General features: G+C 52.8%; 1 protein-coding gene across 8 annotated transcripts in view; it reads right to left on the bottom strand.

Moving 5' to 3' along the window:
- Window positions 1-10,618, bottom strand: part of LOC133052446 (granulocyte-macrophage colony-stimulating factor receptor subunit alpha-like) — a 43,544-nt gene extending 32,926 nt beyond the window's left edge. For 6 of the 8 annotated variants that reach the window (XR_009692048.1, XM_061137343.1, XM_061137338.1 and 3 more), the window contains exon 1: window positions 2,671-2,773. Coding sequence is in view for 6 of the 8 variants with exons in the window: in XM_061137343.1 (XP_060993326.1) it covers window positions 2,671-2,683 (13 nt within the window). In the remaining 2 variants the exon portion in view is untranslated. Of the gene's footprint in view, window positions 1-2,670; window positions 2,780-10,518 lie in introns of those variants that run through there. The other 2 variants (XM_061137345.1, XM_061137341.1) reach the window with 2 other exon arrangements.
- Window positions 10,619-18,873: the final 8,255 nt, after the last annotated feature.

Genomic DNA, 18,873 nt, shown 5'->3' on the forward strand with positions numbered 1-18,873 from the left:
CTCAATCAACACACACCCACGGCTCTTGCTGCACGCCTGGCTTTTCACATCTGCAATTTGCGAAATGTCTGTGGTCTGAGCTTTGCTTAACGGGAGACGGGGGTTGGGGGGGAGGGGACCACAGCCTGACCCATCTCCCCATCTCCTCAGTGATGGCAGCACCTGTCGTACCAAGCCCCCTGAGTCCCGCTTTCTCCTCCGCGGGGCATGGCGTTGTACTGGCCTCTGGGTCGGCAGAGGGGGTGGACACGCGGAGGGGATTACCCACGAGTCACTCCCCCCCCACCGGACTCATCAACATCCTTCACCACAACTTCCCCACTAACTTCCTGTGCATTGAACTCCCCTCGGCTTCCTGCTCATCGTGATGGAGCAAAAACCAGAAACTGCTGTAACCTTGACCGAAAAAAAAGAGTTCTCATGTACCACAAGGGGACTCAGAAATCCAGCCCCAGAAGCTGCTCGCTTCAAATAATCAGTTCACCGCAGACCCCGGCTCTTGGTCAAGGATTGTGAGGAAATCTCCGAAGGAGACTCTGCAATGAGCATGATGTATCCTAGCACTGGAGAAGGCTGTTGAGAGTCCCTTGGACAGCAAGGAGATCCAACCAGTCCATCCTAAACGAAGTCAGTCCTGAGTGTTCACTGATGCTGAAGCTGAAGCTTTAATACTCTGACCACCCGATGCAAAGAGCTGATTCATTGGGAAAGACCCTGATGCTGGGAAAGATTGAAGGCAGGAGGAGAAGGGGACGACAGAGGATGAGACGGCTGGATGGCATCACCGACTCGATGGACATGGGTTTGAGCAAAGTCCGGGAGATGGTGATGGACAGGAAGGCCTGGCGTGCTGCAGTCCACGGGGTCGCAAAGAGTCAGACATGACTGAGCGACTGAATAACGACATATCTCATTCAGCCAATCCCTGGTTTAATTGTCACTCCCATCCTACGAAGCACTTCCAGGAGCCTCACAGAAGTGGTCAGGAGACCAAAACCCACAGAAATCTTATCGCTGTTTCACTTAATTTTGCCCCTTTGCTTTGGAATTCAGGCTAAATTCACACAGGATGCAAGCCTGTACGCTCAGTCGCCAAGTTGTGTCCAACTCTCTGCGACCCCGTGGACCGTAGCCCACCAGGCTCCTCTGTCCATGGGGATTCTCCAGGCAAGAACACTGGAGTGGGTTGCCATTTCATGCTCCAGGGGATCTTCCCGAACCAGGGATGGAACCCGCGTCTCCTGCATCGGCAGACCGATTCTTTACCAGCTGAGCCACCCGGGGAGCCCCCTCGTGCAAGGCAGTGACACTCCACACATCCGCCAAGCCTGGTTGCAGAACCTTCCCGTCTCCTCAAGGGAGACCTGTCCCCGTGAGCCGGCAGCATCCACCCCCTCGGACCACGCACCCACTTTCTGCCTCCACGAACTCCCCTCTGCTGCTTTGCTGCCTATAAATGGAATCGAGTTGTCCTTTGCTTCTTCATGCCCGCTTTCCCTTCTTGTTTTGGAAGTCACCAGGCCGCGCTTTCTTTCCCCATTTAAAGATTTCAGTTTTGAGACCATGTAGGCTGGGCGGAGGGGACCGCCGCCGTCTCTCGGATTCAGGACACGCCCTGCGGAGGGGGCTGGGTAACCGGGAGGCCGGTCCAAGGGGGATCCTGGCACGAGCTTGCCCGTGGAGCTCACCGTGGTTTTAGGCGTGCCAGGGAGTGTGTGAGTGGAAGTCGCTCAGTCATGTCCGACTCTGTGCGACCCCATGGGCTGCATGGGATTCTCCAGGCCAGAATACTGGAGTGGGTAGCCTTTCCCATCTCCAGGGGAAGCTTCCCAACCTAGGGATCGAAGCCAGGTCTCCCCCATTGCAGGCAGATTGTTTAGCAGCTGAGCCACCAGGAAAGCCCAAGAATGCTGGAGTGGGTAGCCTGCCCCTTCTCCAGCGGATCTTCCCGACCCAGGAATCTGGGGTCTCCTGCACTGCAGGCGGATTCTTGACCAACTGAGCCACACAAAACGCAATGCCAGCGTCCCAGGCAACGCCTGTAACCCCGACCGGGCCCCCATCACCGCAGCACACACACAGCTCGCAAACCCAAGTTTGCTTTCCAGTCCCGACAGGCACGGGCTGGCCCCGGGGAACTCCGAAATCTCCCACCCCGACCTGGCCAACTCCCCCCCAGGGCTCATCCGGACCCAAGAACGCGGCGCCCACACGCTACCCCTCAGCGGTCACGCCGTCTGCCTGGGCGCCCTGCATCAGAAAGGTGTTTTCACTGCACACCCTCAGGTTACCGGGGCCTCCCAGCTCGTGCGCACGGAACAGAGTTCGCCTGCCCATGCAGGAGACCCAGCTTTGACCCCTGGGTCGGGAAGATCCCCTGGAGGTAGGGCACGGCCACCCACTCCAGGATTCCTGCCTGGAGAATCCCCACAGACAGAGGAGCCCGGCGGGGCTACAGTCCACGGGGTCGCAGGGAGTCGGACACGGCTGAAGTGAGTTAGCCCCCGGCGCGGCAGAGCAACTTTTGTTCTGACCCACCTGGAGCGCCAGCCGCCCGGGGCAGCAGCAGAAGCAGGAAAGTGACACTTTTGGGGACCCCGGGGGTCAAGGGGGACCGGGTCACACCCCACCCCTCCGACACCCCCCCACCCGACGCTCGCGTCTGCCGACCTGCGATCCCCATCGCTCTCCCGCGAGGCTTGCCCGTCTGAGCGCCCTGACGCCTCTCTTCCTCATCCGACAGTGATGGGCCGGACGCCTTCAGCTGTGTTCCTGTTTTCTTCCCCTCGATTCCCTCCCCTCCCCTTGCCACGCCTGCCGCTAGGAGGAACTGGGACAGGTGGGTCCCCTGGTCTCCTCCATACCCGCTCCCATCCACTCGCGTGGAGAAGGTCGTCTTTCTTAGAGTCGGGCCAGACGCTTCACCAAGTCTTCTCAGAGCAGGGACCAGGTGGGTCTGGTCTCGCTGATCATTTTAATTTATTAGATGTTTTGGACTGTGCTGCGGTTTTCTCCAGCTGGGGCACACAGGCTTGTCATTGCAGCGGCTTCTTTTATTCAGCATGGGCTCCAGGGCCCCCCGGGTTTCGGCAGTTGTGAGGCATGGGCTTGCTTGCTCCAGGGAACGTGGGATTTTTTTCCCCCCGATCGAACTCCTCTCTGCTGCACTGGCAAGAGGGTTCCTTACCACTGGGCCCACCAGGGAAGCCCCTCAGCGACCATTTTCATCACAGACATGGAGAGGGTAGTCTTCCCAAAGACGGGACAGGGAGGTTCCCCAAGTCGACTCAGATCAGTTACCAAGTTAGTCACCTCATCTCAGTTCAGTTCAGTTGCTCAGTCGCGTCCGACTCTTTGCAACCCCGTGGACTGCAGCATGCCAGGCTTCCCTGTCCATCACCAACTCCCGGAGTTTACTCAAACTCATGTCCATCGAGTCGGTGATGCCATCCAGCCATCTCATCCTCTGTCGTCCCCTTCTCTTCCCGCCTTCAGTCGTTCCCAGCATCAGGGTCTTTTCCAATGAGTTGGCGCTTCGCAGCAGGTGGCCAAAGGACTGGAGCTTCAGCAGGTGTATCCCCTCTTTATTGGATTTCCCTCCCATTTGGTCTCCACAGCGCCCTAAGTAGAGCTCCCTGTGACGTACAGTAGGTTCTCGTTATGTACTACATACATAGTATCAATATGCAAACTTATTGATATATTGTATCTGTCAATGTGTATAATGACGTATCACCTTCATCGTATCCATATCAATATGGGCTTCCCAGGTGGCGCTAGTGGGAAAGAATCTGCATGCCAACGCAGGAGACGTTCAGAGGCCCGAGTCTGATCTCTGGGTCAGGGAGATTCCCCTGGAGGAGGACACGGCAACCCACTCCACTGTTCTTGCCTGGAGACTCCCACGGACAGAGGAGCCTGGCGGGGCTACAGTCCTCGGGGTCGCAGAGAGTCAGAAATGACTGCAGCGACTTAGCACGCACACCTCAACCGTGGAGGCACGTCCATCTCCATTTCCCAAGCCATCGCACCCCCACCTTCCCCCCTGAGTCCCTACGTCTGTGTCTCTATTTCTGCTTTGCAAGCGGGAGCATCTCTGCCATTTTTCTAGACTCCTCATAAACCTGTCACGATGCGACACTTGGCTTTCTCTTTCTGACCCCCTTCAGTCTGTGCGACAGTCTCTGCGTTTTCACCTTCAGCCCTTTTTTTCATCTTCATCGCCCTGGTGTGTTCTGAGACCAGCTCACAGCTCCCAGCAGGGTCTGTGGACAAGGGAAACGACAGTAAAGGAGATGACGCCTGGTCCCGGGTGGCAGCTAAGAGTCCTTCGGGACAGTATGCAGAGAGGTTGGAAGACAGGGCAGAAGGCCTGGGGGACAGAGTCCTCCAGAGCGACCGCCGACTTACAAGGGCTGCTGGCTGGGGGACGGTCCCTTTAACCCAGCACATGCGTGTTTCCATTTTCACTGTCTCTATTTGAGGCTTGGGTTTCCCCCGCCACAACACACAATACCTTTTACCCTTTATTAAAGGTTAACTGTGAGATTCCTTAAAAAACTGGAAATAGAAGTGCCATATGACCCAGCAATCCCACTCCTGGGCATACACACCGAGGAAACCAGATCTGAAAGAGACACGTGCACCCCAGTGTTCATCGCAGCACTGTTTATAATAGCCAGGACATGGAAGCAACCTAGATGCCTATCAGCAGACGAATGGATAAGGAAGCTGTGGTACATATACACCATGGAATATTACTCAGTTATTAAAGAAGATGCATTTGAATCTGTTCTAATGAGGTGGATGAAACTGGAGTCTATCATACAGAGTGAAGTAAGCCAGAAAGATAAAGACCAATACAGTATACTAACGCATATACATGGAATTTAGAGAGATGGTAACGATGACCCTGTATGCAACACAGCAAAAGAGACACAGATGTACAGAACAGACTTTTGGACTCTGTGGGAGAAGGCGAGGGTGGGATGATTTGAAGGAAGAGCATTGAAACATGTATATTATCATATGTGAAATGGACCGCCAGTCCAGGTTCAATGCATGAGACAAGCGCTCAGGGCTGGTGCCCTGGGATGACCCAGAGGGATGGGATGGGGAGGCAGGTGGGAGGGGGGATCAGGATGGGGAACACATGTACACCCGTGGCTGATTCATGTCAATGTGTGGCAAAACCAATACAATATTGTAAAGTCATTAGCCTCCAAATGAAAAAAAAAAAAAAAGACTTGGCAATTGAACAACAACAAAAAATGGACATATTTCAATCTTTTGGATGCTACTGCAAATAGACTTGTTTTCTGAATTTCATTTTTTGGATGGTCCACAGCGCTTGCGTTTGTCTCTGAATCTTATGCCTTGCCGCCAGGCCAAATCTGGGTATTAGTTCGAAGATTCTTTTTTAGCGGAGCCTCGTCAAGATTTTCTATATATAACAGTCATCTGCAGATGGATACAGTTTTACTTCTCTTTTCTGATCTGCATGTTAAAAAAGAATTTTTTTCATTGAAGTAGAGTTCATATACACGGTTCTGTTAGTTTAAGGCATACAGCACAGTGATTCACTTACACGTATGTGTGTATATGCGTGCAAGCATGCTAAATTGCTCAGTCGTATCTGAATCTTTGCGACCCCATGGACTATAGCCTGCCAGGCTCCTCTGTCCATGGGATTCTCCAGGCAAGAATGCTGGAGTGGCTTGCCATGCCCTCCTCCAGGGGATCTTCCCCACCCAGGGATGGAAGCCCGAGTCTCTTATGTCTCCTGTATTAGCAGGTGGTTTCTTTACCAGTAAAGTATCTGGGAAGCACAGAGTACTATACTCAATACTTTGTAATAACCTATAGTGGAAAAGAACCCAAAAGAGAATATATTTATGTGACTCCGAACGAAAGTACAGTACCCTGTATTATACAGTAGACCCTTGATGGTTATTGCATATTTTTTAAAATAATAAAAATTTTAATCCATCGTATGTTTTTAAAATTTGCTTACATTTTAACACAGCTTTTGTCTGACTGGCCTTGGCTTCTGCTCCACACCCCGGAGTGCAGAGGACGCCCCACGTCGGAGACACGTCCGGCCCCGGGTGTCAGCAGCGCTGAGGCTGAGGAACCCTGAGCAGGCGTGAGAGAGTCTGTCGCCTAGCGATTTCTCAGTCTGCTTTTCTATCCGTCTCCATTCTCTATGATTGGTATAATTATGCAATCATTTACCTATCATCTATCATGTATGTGTACGTATCTATCCATCCATCCATCCATCCATTTACTGATCCATCCATTCATCCATCTATCTACCGATCCATCCATCCACCCATCCATTCATCCATCCACCCATCTATCTATCCATCCATCCATCCATCTATCCATCCACCCAAACATTTATCCATCCATCCATCCATCCACCCATCCATCCATCTACACATACATACATACATACATACATGTATCCATCCATCCATGTATCTATCTATCCATACATCTCTCTATCCATCCATCTATCAATCCATTCATCCATCTATCTATCCATACATCTATCCATCCATCCAACCCTCTACGTATCCATCCATCCATCCATTGATCCATATATCTACCTGTCCATCCATCCATCCATCCATCCATCCATCATCCATCTATCTCAACTATCCTTCCATCCATCCATCCATCCATCCACCCGTCCATTCATCCAGCCAGCCAGCCATCATCCATCTATCTCAACTATCCACCCATCCATCCACCCATCCACCCGCCCAACCATCCATCCAGCCAGCCATCATCCATCTATCTCAACTATCCACCCATCCACCCACGTATGCACCTATGGCTGTGCTTCACAGACTGGGAGGACTTTACCCTCCCAGGGGACATAGAACAACGTCAGGAGACTTTCTGGCCGTGATAGCGATGCGGGCAGGGGCTGCCCTGGCGTGCGGTGGGGGGAGCCCAGGGACTCTCCTCCACACCCCACACAGGGCCCAGGACGCCCCCATCAGAGACTCGTCCGGCGGCTGAGGTTGACCAGCTCAGCACAGACACTTGGTGACAGCCTCTCCTTGCCCTTTCTGCCCACACGGCTCCTCCCCACCCCCTCATCCGCCAGAATCCCACATTTCCGCTCTTCCCAGACTCTCCTTGGGGTCAGAGAAGAAAAGGAGTCTTGGGGAGGTGGGGGTCAGCGCCTCTTCCACAGAAAAACGGAGGTGTGGGCAGCATGACCTCAGTGAGCCGGCGTTCGGGGGGAGGGTGCAGCCCCCGAAGTTATAACATCGATTTTCCCAGAAAAGAAACCAGATGCCAGGAGGCGCATTTCCAAACGACCTCACACAGTTTCTCAACTTCCTGGTGGGCTGAGCCGGGCTTCACACTCGAGGGTGGGGGGAGGTGGGAGCTGGCTTCACTTCCTCCCAGACTCCAGGACAAAGATCTCCAGGCAGCAGGAAGGCGGTGCTGTGTGGTTTCTTTTCTTTTCTTAAGTTTCATTTTATTCAAATTAGTATTACTGGCCAAAGAAGAGGGCTGCGGGATCTTAGTCCCCTGATCAAGAATGGAACCCGGAACACCCCCTAAAGTGCAAGCTCGCAGGCTTAACCAGTGGACCCCCAGGGAAGTCCCCATTTTAGAATTTTTTCATTGGAGTATGGAAGTGCAGTGAGAATATTAGTCGCTCAGTTGTGTCTGACTCTCTGCGACCCCAGAGACTGTAGCCCACCAGGCTCTTCTGTGCAGGGGATTCTCCAGGCAAGAACACTGGAGTGGGTTGCCATTTCCTTCTCCAGGGGATCTTCCCGACCCAGGGATCAAACCTAGGTGTCCCACACTGCAGGCAAATTCTTCACTGTCTGAGCCAGCAGGGAAGCCCTAAGTTGGCAACCATAAGGTTTTTTTTTTTTTTTTTTTTAAGTCTGTGAGTCTGTTTCTATTTTATAAATAAATTTATTTGCATCAATTTCTTTTTAGATTCCACATATAAGCGATAGCATATGATATCTGTCTTTGTCTGACTTACTTCACTCAGTATGATAACCTCTAGTTACATCCCTGTTGTTGCAAATGGCACTATTCCATTCTTTTTTATGGCTGAAGAGTATTCCCAGGTGGCTCAGGGGTAAAGCATCTGCCTGCCAATGAGGGAGACCCAAGTTCGATCCCTGGGTTGGGAAGATCCCCTGGAGAAGGGATAGGCTACCCATCCCAGTATTCTTGCCTGGAGAATCCCATGGACAGAGGAGTCTGGAGGGCTACCGTCCACGGGGTCACAGAGTCAGACACGACCAAGCTACTAAACAAGAACAACAACGACTCGGAAGCAACACTGGAGTCCATCGACTGATGGGTACATACAGAAGATGTGGTCCATGTATACAATGGAGTATTACTCAGTCATGAAAAAGAACGAAAGAATGCCATTGGCAGCAATATGAACGTAACCAGAGGATCACGCTAGTGGAATATGTCGGACAGAAAAAGACAAATATCGTATGATATAGCTTATTTGTGGAATCAAAAAAAAAAAAGAGAGAGAGAGAGAGAGACACCAATGAACTTACCTACAAAGCAGGAACAGACTCATAGACATACAGAACACACTTGTGGTTGCCAAGGGTGGATAAGCCGGGAGTTTGGCATGAACAGATACACACTGCTACATGCAAAATAGATAAAACACATGGACCTACTGTTCGGCACAGGGAAGCATACACAATACCTTATATAAAATATATAGAAGCAGCGATTTACTGTATAGCCCAGGGAACAATATTAGAACCTTGTAACGAGGTTTCAGAGAAGTCGCTCAGTCGTGTCTGGCTCTTTGCAACCCCATGGACTATACAGCCTGCCAGGCTCCTCCATCCATGGGATTCTCTAGGCAAGGGTACTGGAGTGGGTTGCCACTTCCTTTTCCAGGGGATCTTCCCGACCCAGGGATCGAACTTGGATCTCCCACATTGCAGGCAGACTCTAGACCGTCTGAGCCACCCGGGAAGCTTATAATGGAAAATAATCTGAAATACATATATATATATATGCATATATATATATAAAGTTTTAGGTCAGAAGACTTAAGTAAGACCTAGTGTTAAAAATGAAAGAGTCAGGCCTTCTGGGTGGCTCTTTGTTAAAGAAACCGCCTGCTCACTCAGGGGACACAGATTGAATCCCTGGCCCGGGAAGATCCCACATGCCACAGAGCAACTAAGTATACATGCCCCAAGTTCCCAGCCTGCTCTCTAGAGGCTGGGAGCTGTACCTAGGGAGAAATTGGACACAGCGACACAGACCCAGCACAGTCAAAGAAATTAATTAATTAACAAAAAAAAAAACCCACCTTCGGAAGCAACCTCAGCATTCATCAACAGAGAAATGGATAAAGAAGACACGGCCCACGCACACCGTGGAATATTACTCAGCCATGAAAAAGAATGAAATAATGATGAACGTATACACAGCACTGTACGTAACATAGATAGCCAATGAGGACCTGCTGTAGCCCACACGGACTTCTATTCAATGTCTCGTATGGTGATGGTGGTTTAGTCTCTCAGTCATGCCCGACTCTTTGCGACCCCACGGACTGTAGCCCACCAGGCTCCTCTGTCCCTGGGATTCTCCAGGCGGGAATACTGGAGTCGGTAACCTATCCCTTCTCCGGGGGATCTTCCCCACCCAGGGATCGAACTGGGTCTCCTGCATTGCAGGCAGATTCCTTACGGACTGAACTACAAGGGAAGCACAATTATGTTATATAAAATACGCGAAGGCAAGGATTTACCCTGTAACACAGGGAAATATGTTCACACCTTGTTATAACCTCTAAGGGAAAGCAATTTGAGAAAAATACATTATCGATATAAAGTTGAAGGTCAGCAGACATCAGTAAGAAACCATTCTTAGAAAGGGAAGAGTTGGGACTTCCCCCGTGGTCCAGTGGCTAAAACGCAGAGTTCCCAGTGCAGGGGGCCTGGGTTCGATCCCTGGTTCAGGGAACTAGACCCGAGACGTAGCAACTAAAGATCAAACAGCCTGCCTGCCACAACTCAGGCCAAATAAACAAATACTGCAAAAAAAAAAATAATAATAAGTAAGACTCTTGCTTCCTCACCTTCTGCCCTATTTTGCAGAAAGAACTGAAAAAGCCTCCACAGACATTAAAGATGACATGAAGACACAGAAAACACAGCGAGAGGCCCACGGGGGATGACAGAGTCAAACATCACTTGGAGTAACCGCTGGGCAGAAGATAGACCCGGGAGGACGCACAGAACACTGTCCACTGCCTAGCTTGTGATGACAACCCTCTGCACACATGGTCAGAAATCCCCAAACCATGGCTGGTCCCTGGTGGTCCAGGGGTTACGACTCTGAGCTTCCACTGCAGGGTGGGGCACAGGTTCGATCCCTGGTCGGGGAAACTAAGATCCCACAGGCTGCAAAGTGGCCAAAAAAAAAAAAAAAAAAGACAAAAAGCAATCCCGAAACAAACCCCCCCGGGACCTGAACCTTCAGTGATAGCCGATGGAAAACGTGACCTCCTTGGGGCTTCGCTGGTGGCTCAGTGGTAAGGAATCCGCCGGCAGATGCAAGAGACACCAATTCAATCCTTGGTCCAGCAAAAAAAAAAAGAAACCAACAACCCTTATTCAGTGAACCCCAACGAAGCCCGCGCACCCCAACAAAGAGGTTGCACCTCCCCGCCCCCCAACCACCCCACCCTGCTCGCCTCAACTAGAGAAAAAGCCCAGCGTGCAGCAAGGAAGACCCAGCCTGGGCCAAACATACACACAGAAATAAAAGGATTAAATGCACAGTGCGCCCCGCCCTCCTTACCTTGCAGCTCCTGGAGACGCAGAAGCCAGGACTTAAGTCTGGTGCTGGAGGATCACTCCACGGGAGCCTCGTGGGCACGGCCTAAGCACCTCTGAGCTGCCCCCCGCCCCGGGAGACATTCCTGGCCCATCATCTCATCGCCCCGGGGTCTCCCGGGTGTTAGACCGCGGTGCCCGCCCCCCGCCCCCGGGCTCACATCTCTGCCTCCTCTGTCTCCCCAGCGCCCCGCACCCATGCTGCTCAGTGAGGGGGTCACAAAGACCCGGACGCGACGGAGCACGCATGCGCGCCCGCGCTGCGCCTGCAAGGAGCGTTACTGGCCCCTAGTGACCGAAACTTCCAGAATCCGTCCTGCCCGCAGCCTTCACTGGGAGGACTGATGCTGAAGCTGCAACTCCAGTACTCTGGCCACCTGATGCAAAGAACTGGCGCATTGGAAAAGCCCCTGATGCTGGGAAAGATTGAGGGCGGGGGGAGGAGAAGGGGACGACAGAGGATGAGATGGTTGCATGGCATCACCGACTCGATGGACGTGAGTTTGAGCAAACTCTGGGAGTTGGAGATGGACAGGGACGCCTGGCGTGCTGCAGCCCATGGGGTCGCAAAGAGTCAGACACGACTGAGCGACTGAACGGGAACAGTTTTACCCACGCTGACTAAACCACCCTCCAACTTCGGACTTAGCAAGCCCTGAGCTGTCCCGAAAGCCTGTGCACTCAGGTCCTGCCGGGTGGAGCGGGGCAGGGTCCGTCCCCACCCCAGGCTCTTTAAGCTGCTGGGTGGTCGGGGGTGGGGGTGGAGCTGGGGGTGGGTGGTCTTGGCGCGGTTTGGAAGTTTTCGTCACTAGGGGTCAGTAGCGCTCTCTGCAAGCCCGATCCAAGTCAGCTGGCGTCCAAGGAGTTTTGCTGCCCTTGAAAGGGGCCTCCAGTTGGCACGGATATCAGGAACTCATCTTTGGCCAAGCAAGAGTGTTCTCATGGCTGGGCGTGAGGAGTTTGGAAACTACGATCATGGCATCTGGTCCCATCACCTCATGGGAAATAGATGGGGAGACACTGGAAACAGTGTCAGATTTTATTTTTGGGTGCTCCAAAATCACTGCAGATGGTGACTGCAGCCATGAAATTAAAAGACGCTAGCTCCTTGGAAGGAAAGTTATGACCAACCTAGACAGCATATTAAAAAACAGAGACATTCCTTTGCCAACAAAGGTCCGTCTGGTCAAGGCTATGGTTTTTCCAGTGGTCATGTATGGATGTGAGAGTTGGATTGTGAAGAAAGCTGAGCACCAAAGAATTGATGCTTTTGGACTGTGGTGTTGGAGAAGACTCTTAAGAGTCCCTTGGACTGCAAGGAGATCCAACCAGTCCATCCCAAAGGAAATAAGTCCTGGGTGTTTATTGGAAGGACTGATGCTGAACCTGAAACTCCAGTACTTTGGCCACCTGATGCAAAGAGTTCACTCATTGGAAAAGACCCTGATGCTGGGAGGGATTGGGGGCAGGAGGAGAAGGGGATGACAGAGGATGAGATGGTTGGATGGCATCACCGACTTGATGGGCTTGAGTTTGAGTGAACTCGGGGAGTTGGTGATGGACAGGGAGGCCTGGCGTGCTGCGATTCATGGGGTCGCAAAAAGTTGGACACGGCTGAGCGACTGAACTGAGCTGAAGGAGTTTGGGATTTCTATGAGCCCACTCACCCTGCTCGGACGGTAAAGAACCCACCTGACAATGCAGGGGACTGGGGTTCAATTCCTGGGTTGGGAAGATCCCCTGGAGGAGGGCATGGCTACCCACTCCGCTATTCTTCCCTGGAGAATCCCACGGACAGAGGAGCCTGGTGGGGCTACAGTCCACGGGGTTGCAAGGAGTTGGACATGAATAAACAATACACCCCCCCACCCACCCCACCCACCCCACCCACCCCCGCTTGTGGGAGAGGTGTCCCTGGGCACAGGGGTCCTGCTGGAATGGGGGGGGGGTTGGTTCTCAAAACGCCCCCACCCCAGATTCTCCTTTAAATGCAAAAGGTATTATTTCCTGCTTTGAGCAAGCTCTGGGAGTTGGTGATGGACAGGGAGGTCTGGCATGCTGGAGTCCACGGGGTCGTAAAGAGTCGGACACGGCTGAGCGACTGGACTGATTCTTCCCTGGGATGCACCGTGATGCAAACACAGGGGACAAACCATTGGCTGTTGGGTCCTAGGGTTTCCAACAGAGACCACCCCCCAGCCCCCCCCCCCCCCCCCAGGGACCCGTGTGAGACCACCTGAGGTCACAGACTGTGAAAGTGAAATTGTTAGTTGCTCAGTCATGTCTGACTCTTTGCGACCCCATGGACTGTGGCCCACCGGGCTCCTCTGTCCATGGGATTCTCCAGGCAAGAATACTGGGGTGGGGTTGCCACTCCTCCAGGGGATCTTCCCCATCCAGGGATCGAACCTGGGTCTCCGGCATTGCAGGCAGATTTCCCCCTGAGCCACCAGGGAAGCCCAGAATCAGTCACAAAAACCTCCCGCCCAAATGGAGCCGGGGACACCCACTGTACCACCCCCTTCCCCCAAGGAGGCCGCCTTCTTTTTTGTGTGTGTGTGTGTGATAAAGATTTATTAAAGTATGAAAGAGAGAGAGACAGCTTCTGACACAGACATCGGAAGGGGGCAGAAAGAGGGCCCCCCTGCTGCTGCTGCTGCTGCTAAGTCGCTTCAGTTGTGTCTGACTCTGTGCGACCCCACAGACGGCAGCCCACCAGGCTCCCCTGTCCCTGGGAGTCTCCAGGCAAGAACACTGGAGTGGGTTGCCATTTCCTTCTACAATGCATGAAAGTGAAGCCGCTCAGTCGTGTCCGACTCTTAGCGACCCCATGGACTGCAGCCCAGCAGGCTTCTCCGTACATGGGATTTTCCAGGCAAGAGTCCTGGAGTGGGTTGCCATTGCCTTCTCCGAGGCCGCCTTCTTTAAAAAAAAAAAATTATTTTTTAATTGAAGGATAATAGCTTTACAGATTTTTGCTGTTTTCCGTCAAACATCAACACAAATCAGCCATAGGTGTACCGATGTCCACTCCTGCTCCTATTCAGATTTATTTTTCTTCCACACCAGGCAACTCATCCCCGCCTGTCCACGCTGAAGGCAGAAATAACTGCAGATATTTTTTTTTCCCCAAGTGGTTGCAGAACCAGCTCACTCATATTTTCTTTTCTTTCTTTTTTTTTTTAAACAGGAGATTAGTGTGCTTATCTGCCGGGCTTATCTCTATTGTTGCAGCAGTTTCGGAAACCCCCTCCCAGCCCCCAGGAGCTTCTGTTCCTGGAAAAATTTTTAAAATAAAAGGTAATTGGTGGGGAGAGGTTAGATGCAGGAGAGATTGGGGTGTGGGGCGGGGGGCATTGCTGTCTGCAGTGGGAGGTGAGAGGGCATCTGAAAGCGCCCGGCTGCGCCTGGGGTCTGCGTGACCCCCACGGCCCTGGCTTTATCTCTCTGGGCTTTGATGTGTGTTTGTTGTTGTTTTTCCCCCCCGTGTGTGTTCCTTGTTCGTTCATCTTGTCCAAGGATTAGGACATGGGTCTGAGCAAGCTCTGGGAGCTGGCGGTGGACAGGGAGGCCTGGCGTGCTGCAGCCCTCGGGGTCGCAGAGAGTCAGACACGGCTGAGGACGGGACTGTGTCTCTCTCTCTCAAGGCTGGGGAGAAGAGATAAGTGCTCATTGTTCTTGCACTTTCGTGCTCAGCTCCGCTATGCGCTGGCAGGTTTAGGGTTAGGGGACTTCTGACGATGCCCAGGCTCACTCCAGAGACACCCCCCTCCCACTCACCCCAGCTTCCCACCTCTCACCCCAGAGAGCCTCTATTCACCCCGGACTGTCTACACTCACCCCCAGAGACCCACACTCTCTTCACATTTCTATCTCTGATCCCAGAGACCCTCGGGCTCACCCCCACACTTCCACCAATCACCTCAGACATCCCCGTTCACCCCAGATTTCCATCTCACCCTAGAGATCCTCACTCACCCCAGCTTTCCACCACTCACCCTAAAGAGCCCCATTCACCCCACATTGGTATCCATCACCCTGGGAGTAACCCCACTCACTCCAGATTCCTTTTGGTGGTTTAGTTGCTAAGTCGTGTCCGACTCCGTGTGACCCCACGGACTGTAGCCCGCCAGGCTCCTCTGTCCCCGGGCTTCTCCAGGCAAGAATCCTGGAGTGGGTAGCCATGCCCTTCTCCATTCTTTCACCCAGACACCCTGCACTGACTCCAAATGTCCATCATTCATTGCAGAGACCCAGCCCCTCCCTGTTCTCCCTAAATTTCCATCCATCACCCCAGAGACTCCCCTCAGTCACCCCAAATTTCCATCCCTCATCCCTCAGGACCCTTACAATCATTCCAGATTTTTCCCCACTCTGCCCAAAGACTTCCGCAAGACCATCCCCGATTTCCTCCAACCACCCCAGAGGGCCCAGAATCGCCCCTCGATTTTTGCACCCCTCAGACACAGTCCCCGAGACTCGCTGAGGAGTCCCAGGACAGGGTCCCTCCCGGGGAGGGGGTCTGTGTCAGCAACTCAGCGTCTGCTTGAGCAACCTGCCTGTCTCAGGGCTTTCTTAAACACCCCCGGGGTTTGCAGAGGAGCCTGGCGGGCTGCCGTCCAGGGGACGCAAGGAGTCGGATAGGACTGAGCGAGTAACCACACACACACACACACAGGTCAGAGAGGGCCTGCGTGATGGAATCTCTTTATCCGTAGGTGAATTCGGCCGCCTTTCCAAGGGCTTTGTTGCTATTTCATAGCTAAGTCGTGTCTGACTCTTGTGCGACCCCGTGGACTGTAGACCACCAGGCTCTTCTGTCCATGGGATTCTCCAGGCAAGAACACTGGAGTGGGTTGCCATTTCATCCTCCAGGGGATCTTCCCGACCCAGGAATCGAGCCCGAGCTTCTTGCGTTGCAGCAGATTCTTCACCGTCTGAGTCACCTGTTTCAGGTGCTTCACTCTGGTGAATAACCAAGGCATTTAGCGCTTCATTTCTGCTTAACCATCCTCTGCAGGGAGCTTGAGAGGGGCTGTCAGCTCACTAGCCCTGCAGAGTCCCAGGACCAAGCCAGACGGGGCTGTGTTTCGGTTGGGAGCGGGGAGCAGGTGATGGAGTCTTGGGGGGAAGGGAAGGACACAGTCACCCAATTTTTTTTTTCAAGCCTGGAGTGCAAAAGTTCCAATGGTCGCCCGGGGAATTCCTGAAAACCCTCTTTCAGTCCACAGATGAAGCGCTCTCTGAATGCCTTTAAAGATTACAAAAGCCAGTTTCCCTAAAAGTCAGCCTCAGTCAGGAGCGATTCCCTGGAGGGCTATTTCCTGGGGTAAAATATCCACTTTCAGGGTAAAAAAAAAAATTCGGGGTCATGAGGCGGGCGCTTATTTTATAGTTCCCTCATCTCGGGCTGGAATTTCAATCACTGATACATGAGAAAATGGAGATGTATTCTGCAGTATATGTCTCGTGAAGAAGGGCTTATGTTGTTTTTTTTTTTTTTTATTTGTCCACGCTTATAATGCTAATGAAGCAGGCAGGAAGGCAGAGGCCTAACTGGGCTCTTGGAGCTGCTAGGAATGTGCTTCATGCTGCTGGAGGAATACTGTGGGTGTCCCAGCCGCCCACTCGGGGAGAAGAAAAGATCACAGCAACAGCAAAGAAAAAAAGTGTGACTTTCTGAGAAAAGGAGCGTGGAATTTTCAGGCAGTTTAGAACATCAGACTTTTCACTTGTGGGGGCAGGCCTGAGTTTGTGTCAACAATTCGGTGATGGGTGTCTTTTTTTTTTTTCTTTCTTTAAATTATAGCTGAGAGTCCCTTTGGACTGCAAGGAGATCCAACCAGTCCATCCTAAAGGAAATCAACCCTGAATTTTCACTGGAAGGACTGATGCTGAAGCTGAAACTCCAGTACTCCAGCCATCTGATGGGAAAAACTGACTCATTTGAAAAGACCCTGATGCTGGGAGAGATTGAGGGCAGGAGGAGAAGGGGATGACAGAGAAGGAGATGGCTGGATGGCATCACCGACTCAATGGACATGAGTCTGAGCAAACTGCAGGAGTTGGTGATGGACAGGGAGGCCTGGCGGGCTGCAGCCCATGGGGTCGCAAAGAGTCAGAAGCGACTGAATGACAGCTACGTAGTAGGTTTACAATGTTGTGTTAATGTCTGCTGTTTAACAAACTGATTCATATATACATATATATATATATACTTTTCATATTCTTTTCCTTTGTGTTTTATCGTAGGATATTAAATATAGGTCCCTGCGCTCTACAGTAAGACCTGGTTGTTTATCCATCATATATATATATTTTTTATATAATGTTCTGACCCGTTCCCTTCACCAGGGCATCTTCCCGCCCCAGGGATCGAACCCAGGCCTCCCGCATTGCAGGTGGATTCTTCACCGCCTGAGCTGCCAGGGAAGCCCCGGTTTGCGGCTGCTAACCCCAAATTCCCAATACGTCCCTCTCCCGTCTCCTGGGGAGGTGATATCTTTCAGGAAAGTAGTGGACAGTGTGCAGGAAAAGTAAGCATGAGGCTGAAGCGGAGCAGCAAGCAGGGGCATGTTTTGAAAAGCCCACGGGTTCGCAGATAGCCCACCGCCCCGGCAACGCGGTCCGAAGCTCTGATGGACGGGCTGCTGACGGCTTTGACCCTGCTGTATCTTCCCACCGACCGACCAGCTTTGGGCTCCTGTCTCTGCCACCTCACGCGGGCGCCTGGTGCAGGGCCCACCCCGGCCCCCGGCCCTGTGCCCGTGAGTCAGGACCGTGGGTGGCAGGGGATGTTTGTACAAAACACACCGCTGGGGATAGTCAGTGACCACGGAGTTACGCGTGGCCGTGACTCCAGAGCCGGTGACACGCCCACCGCGGTGCCCGGCGGCATCCCCGCCCGGCGCCCCACGGCCGGTCCTCAGGGGCGTGTCTGCCGCAAAGGGGAAGCAGGGGACACGGACAGTGAGCGGCAAAGACCCCGTGGCTGACGCAGGACATGTGCGTGCTGAGTCACTTCAGGCGTGTCCGACTCTCTGCGACCCCGTGGACTGCAGCCCGCCAGGCTCCTCTGTCCGAGGGATGCTCCAGGCAAGGATACTGGAGTGGGTTGCCACGCCCTCCTCCAGGGGAATCTTCCCGACCCAGGGATCGAACCCGCGTCTCTTGTGTCTCCTGCATCGGCAGGTGGGTTCTTTACCACGAGCGCCTCCTGGGAAGCCCACGTAAGCTTGATGCCAAAAAAAAGAACCAGCTGTAGCCACAGCATGCCATGTAACGTCACCCTTCTGCTGTTTTATAGGACTTCCCTGGTGGCTCAGACGGTAAAGCGCCTGCCTACAATGTGGGAGACCTGGGTTCACATCCCTGGTTTGGGAAGATCCCCTGGAGAAGGAAATGGCAACCCACTCCAGTGCTCTTGCCTGTAAAATCCCATGGACAGAGGAGCCTGGCAGGCTACAGTCCAGGGGGTCACAAGGAGTCGGACACAGCTGAGCGACTTCACTTTCTTTCACTTTCTGCTGTTTTTTAAACTATGGAGACGTTCGAGTTGCTGGCTTTTCCTACTGTTGATCTTTTCCTTCCACTTTTGGATCCTTTAAAGCAGGGATTACCAGTCGGCTCATTGGTAAAGATACCTGCCTGCCAATGCAGGAGACGCAGGTTCCATCCCTGGGTCGGGAAGATCCCCTGGAGGAGGGCATGGCAACCCACTCCAGTGTTCTGGCCTGGAGAATCCCATGGACAGAGAAGCCTGGCGGGCTACAGTCGATGGGGTCGCCCAGAGTCGGACACGGCTTGGAGACTGAATGACAAGATTGATCACGTCAGGCTCAAAGGCTCCTGTGGATTCACAGCGTCACGTTCATCACACACTGATAGCCATCAACGTGTCAGTGACCATGTCTCGATATCGATCTAACATACCTAGTCCATCCGACCGCGGGTGGCTGCTGATACCAGGGGAACTCTCCGTGTGGGGGAACGG

Source organism: Dama dama, chromosome X (assembly GCF_033118175.1).
Source record: "Dama dama isolate Ldn47 chromosome X, ASM3311817v1, whole genome shotgun sequence".
In the NCBI taxonomy this organism is placed as follows: domain Eukaryota; kingdom Metazoa; phylum Chordata; class Mammalia; order Artiodactyla; family Cervidae; genus Dama; species Dama dama.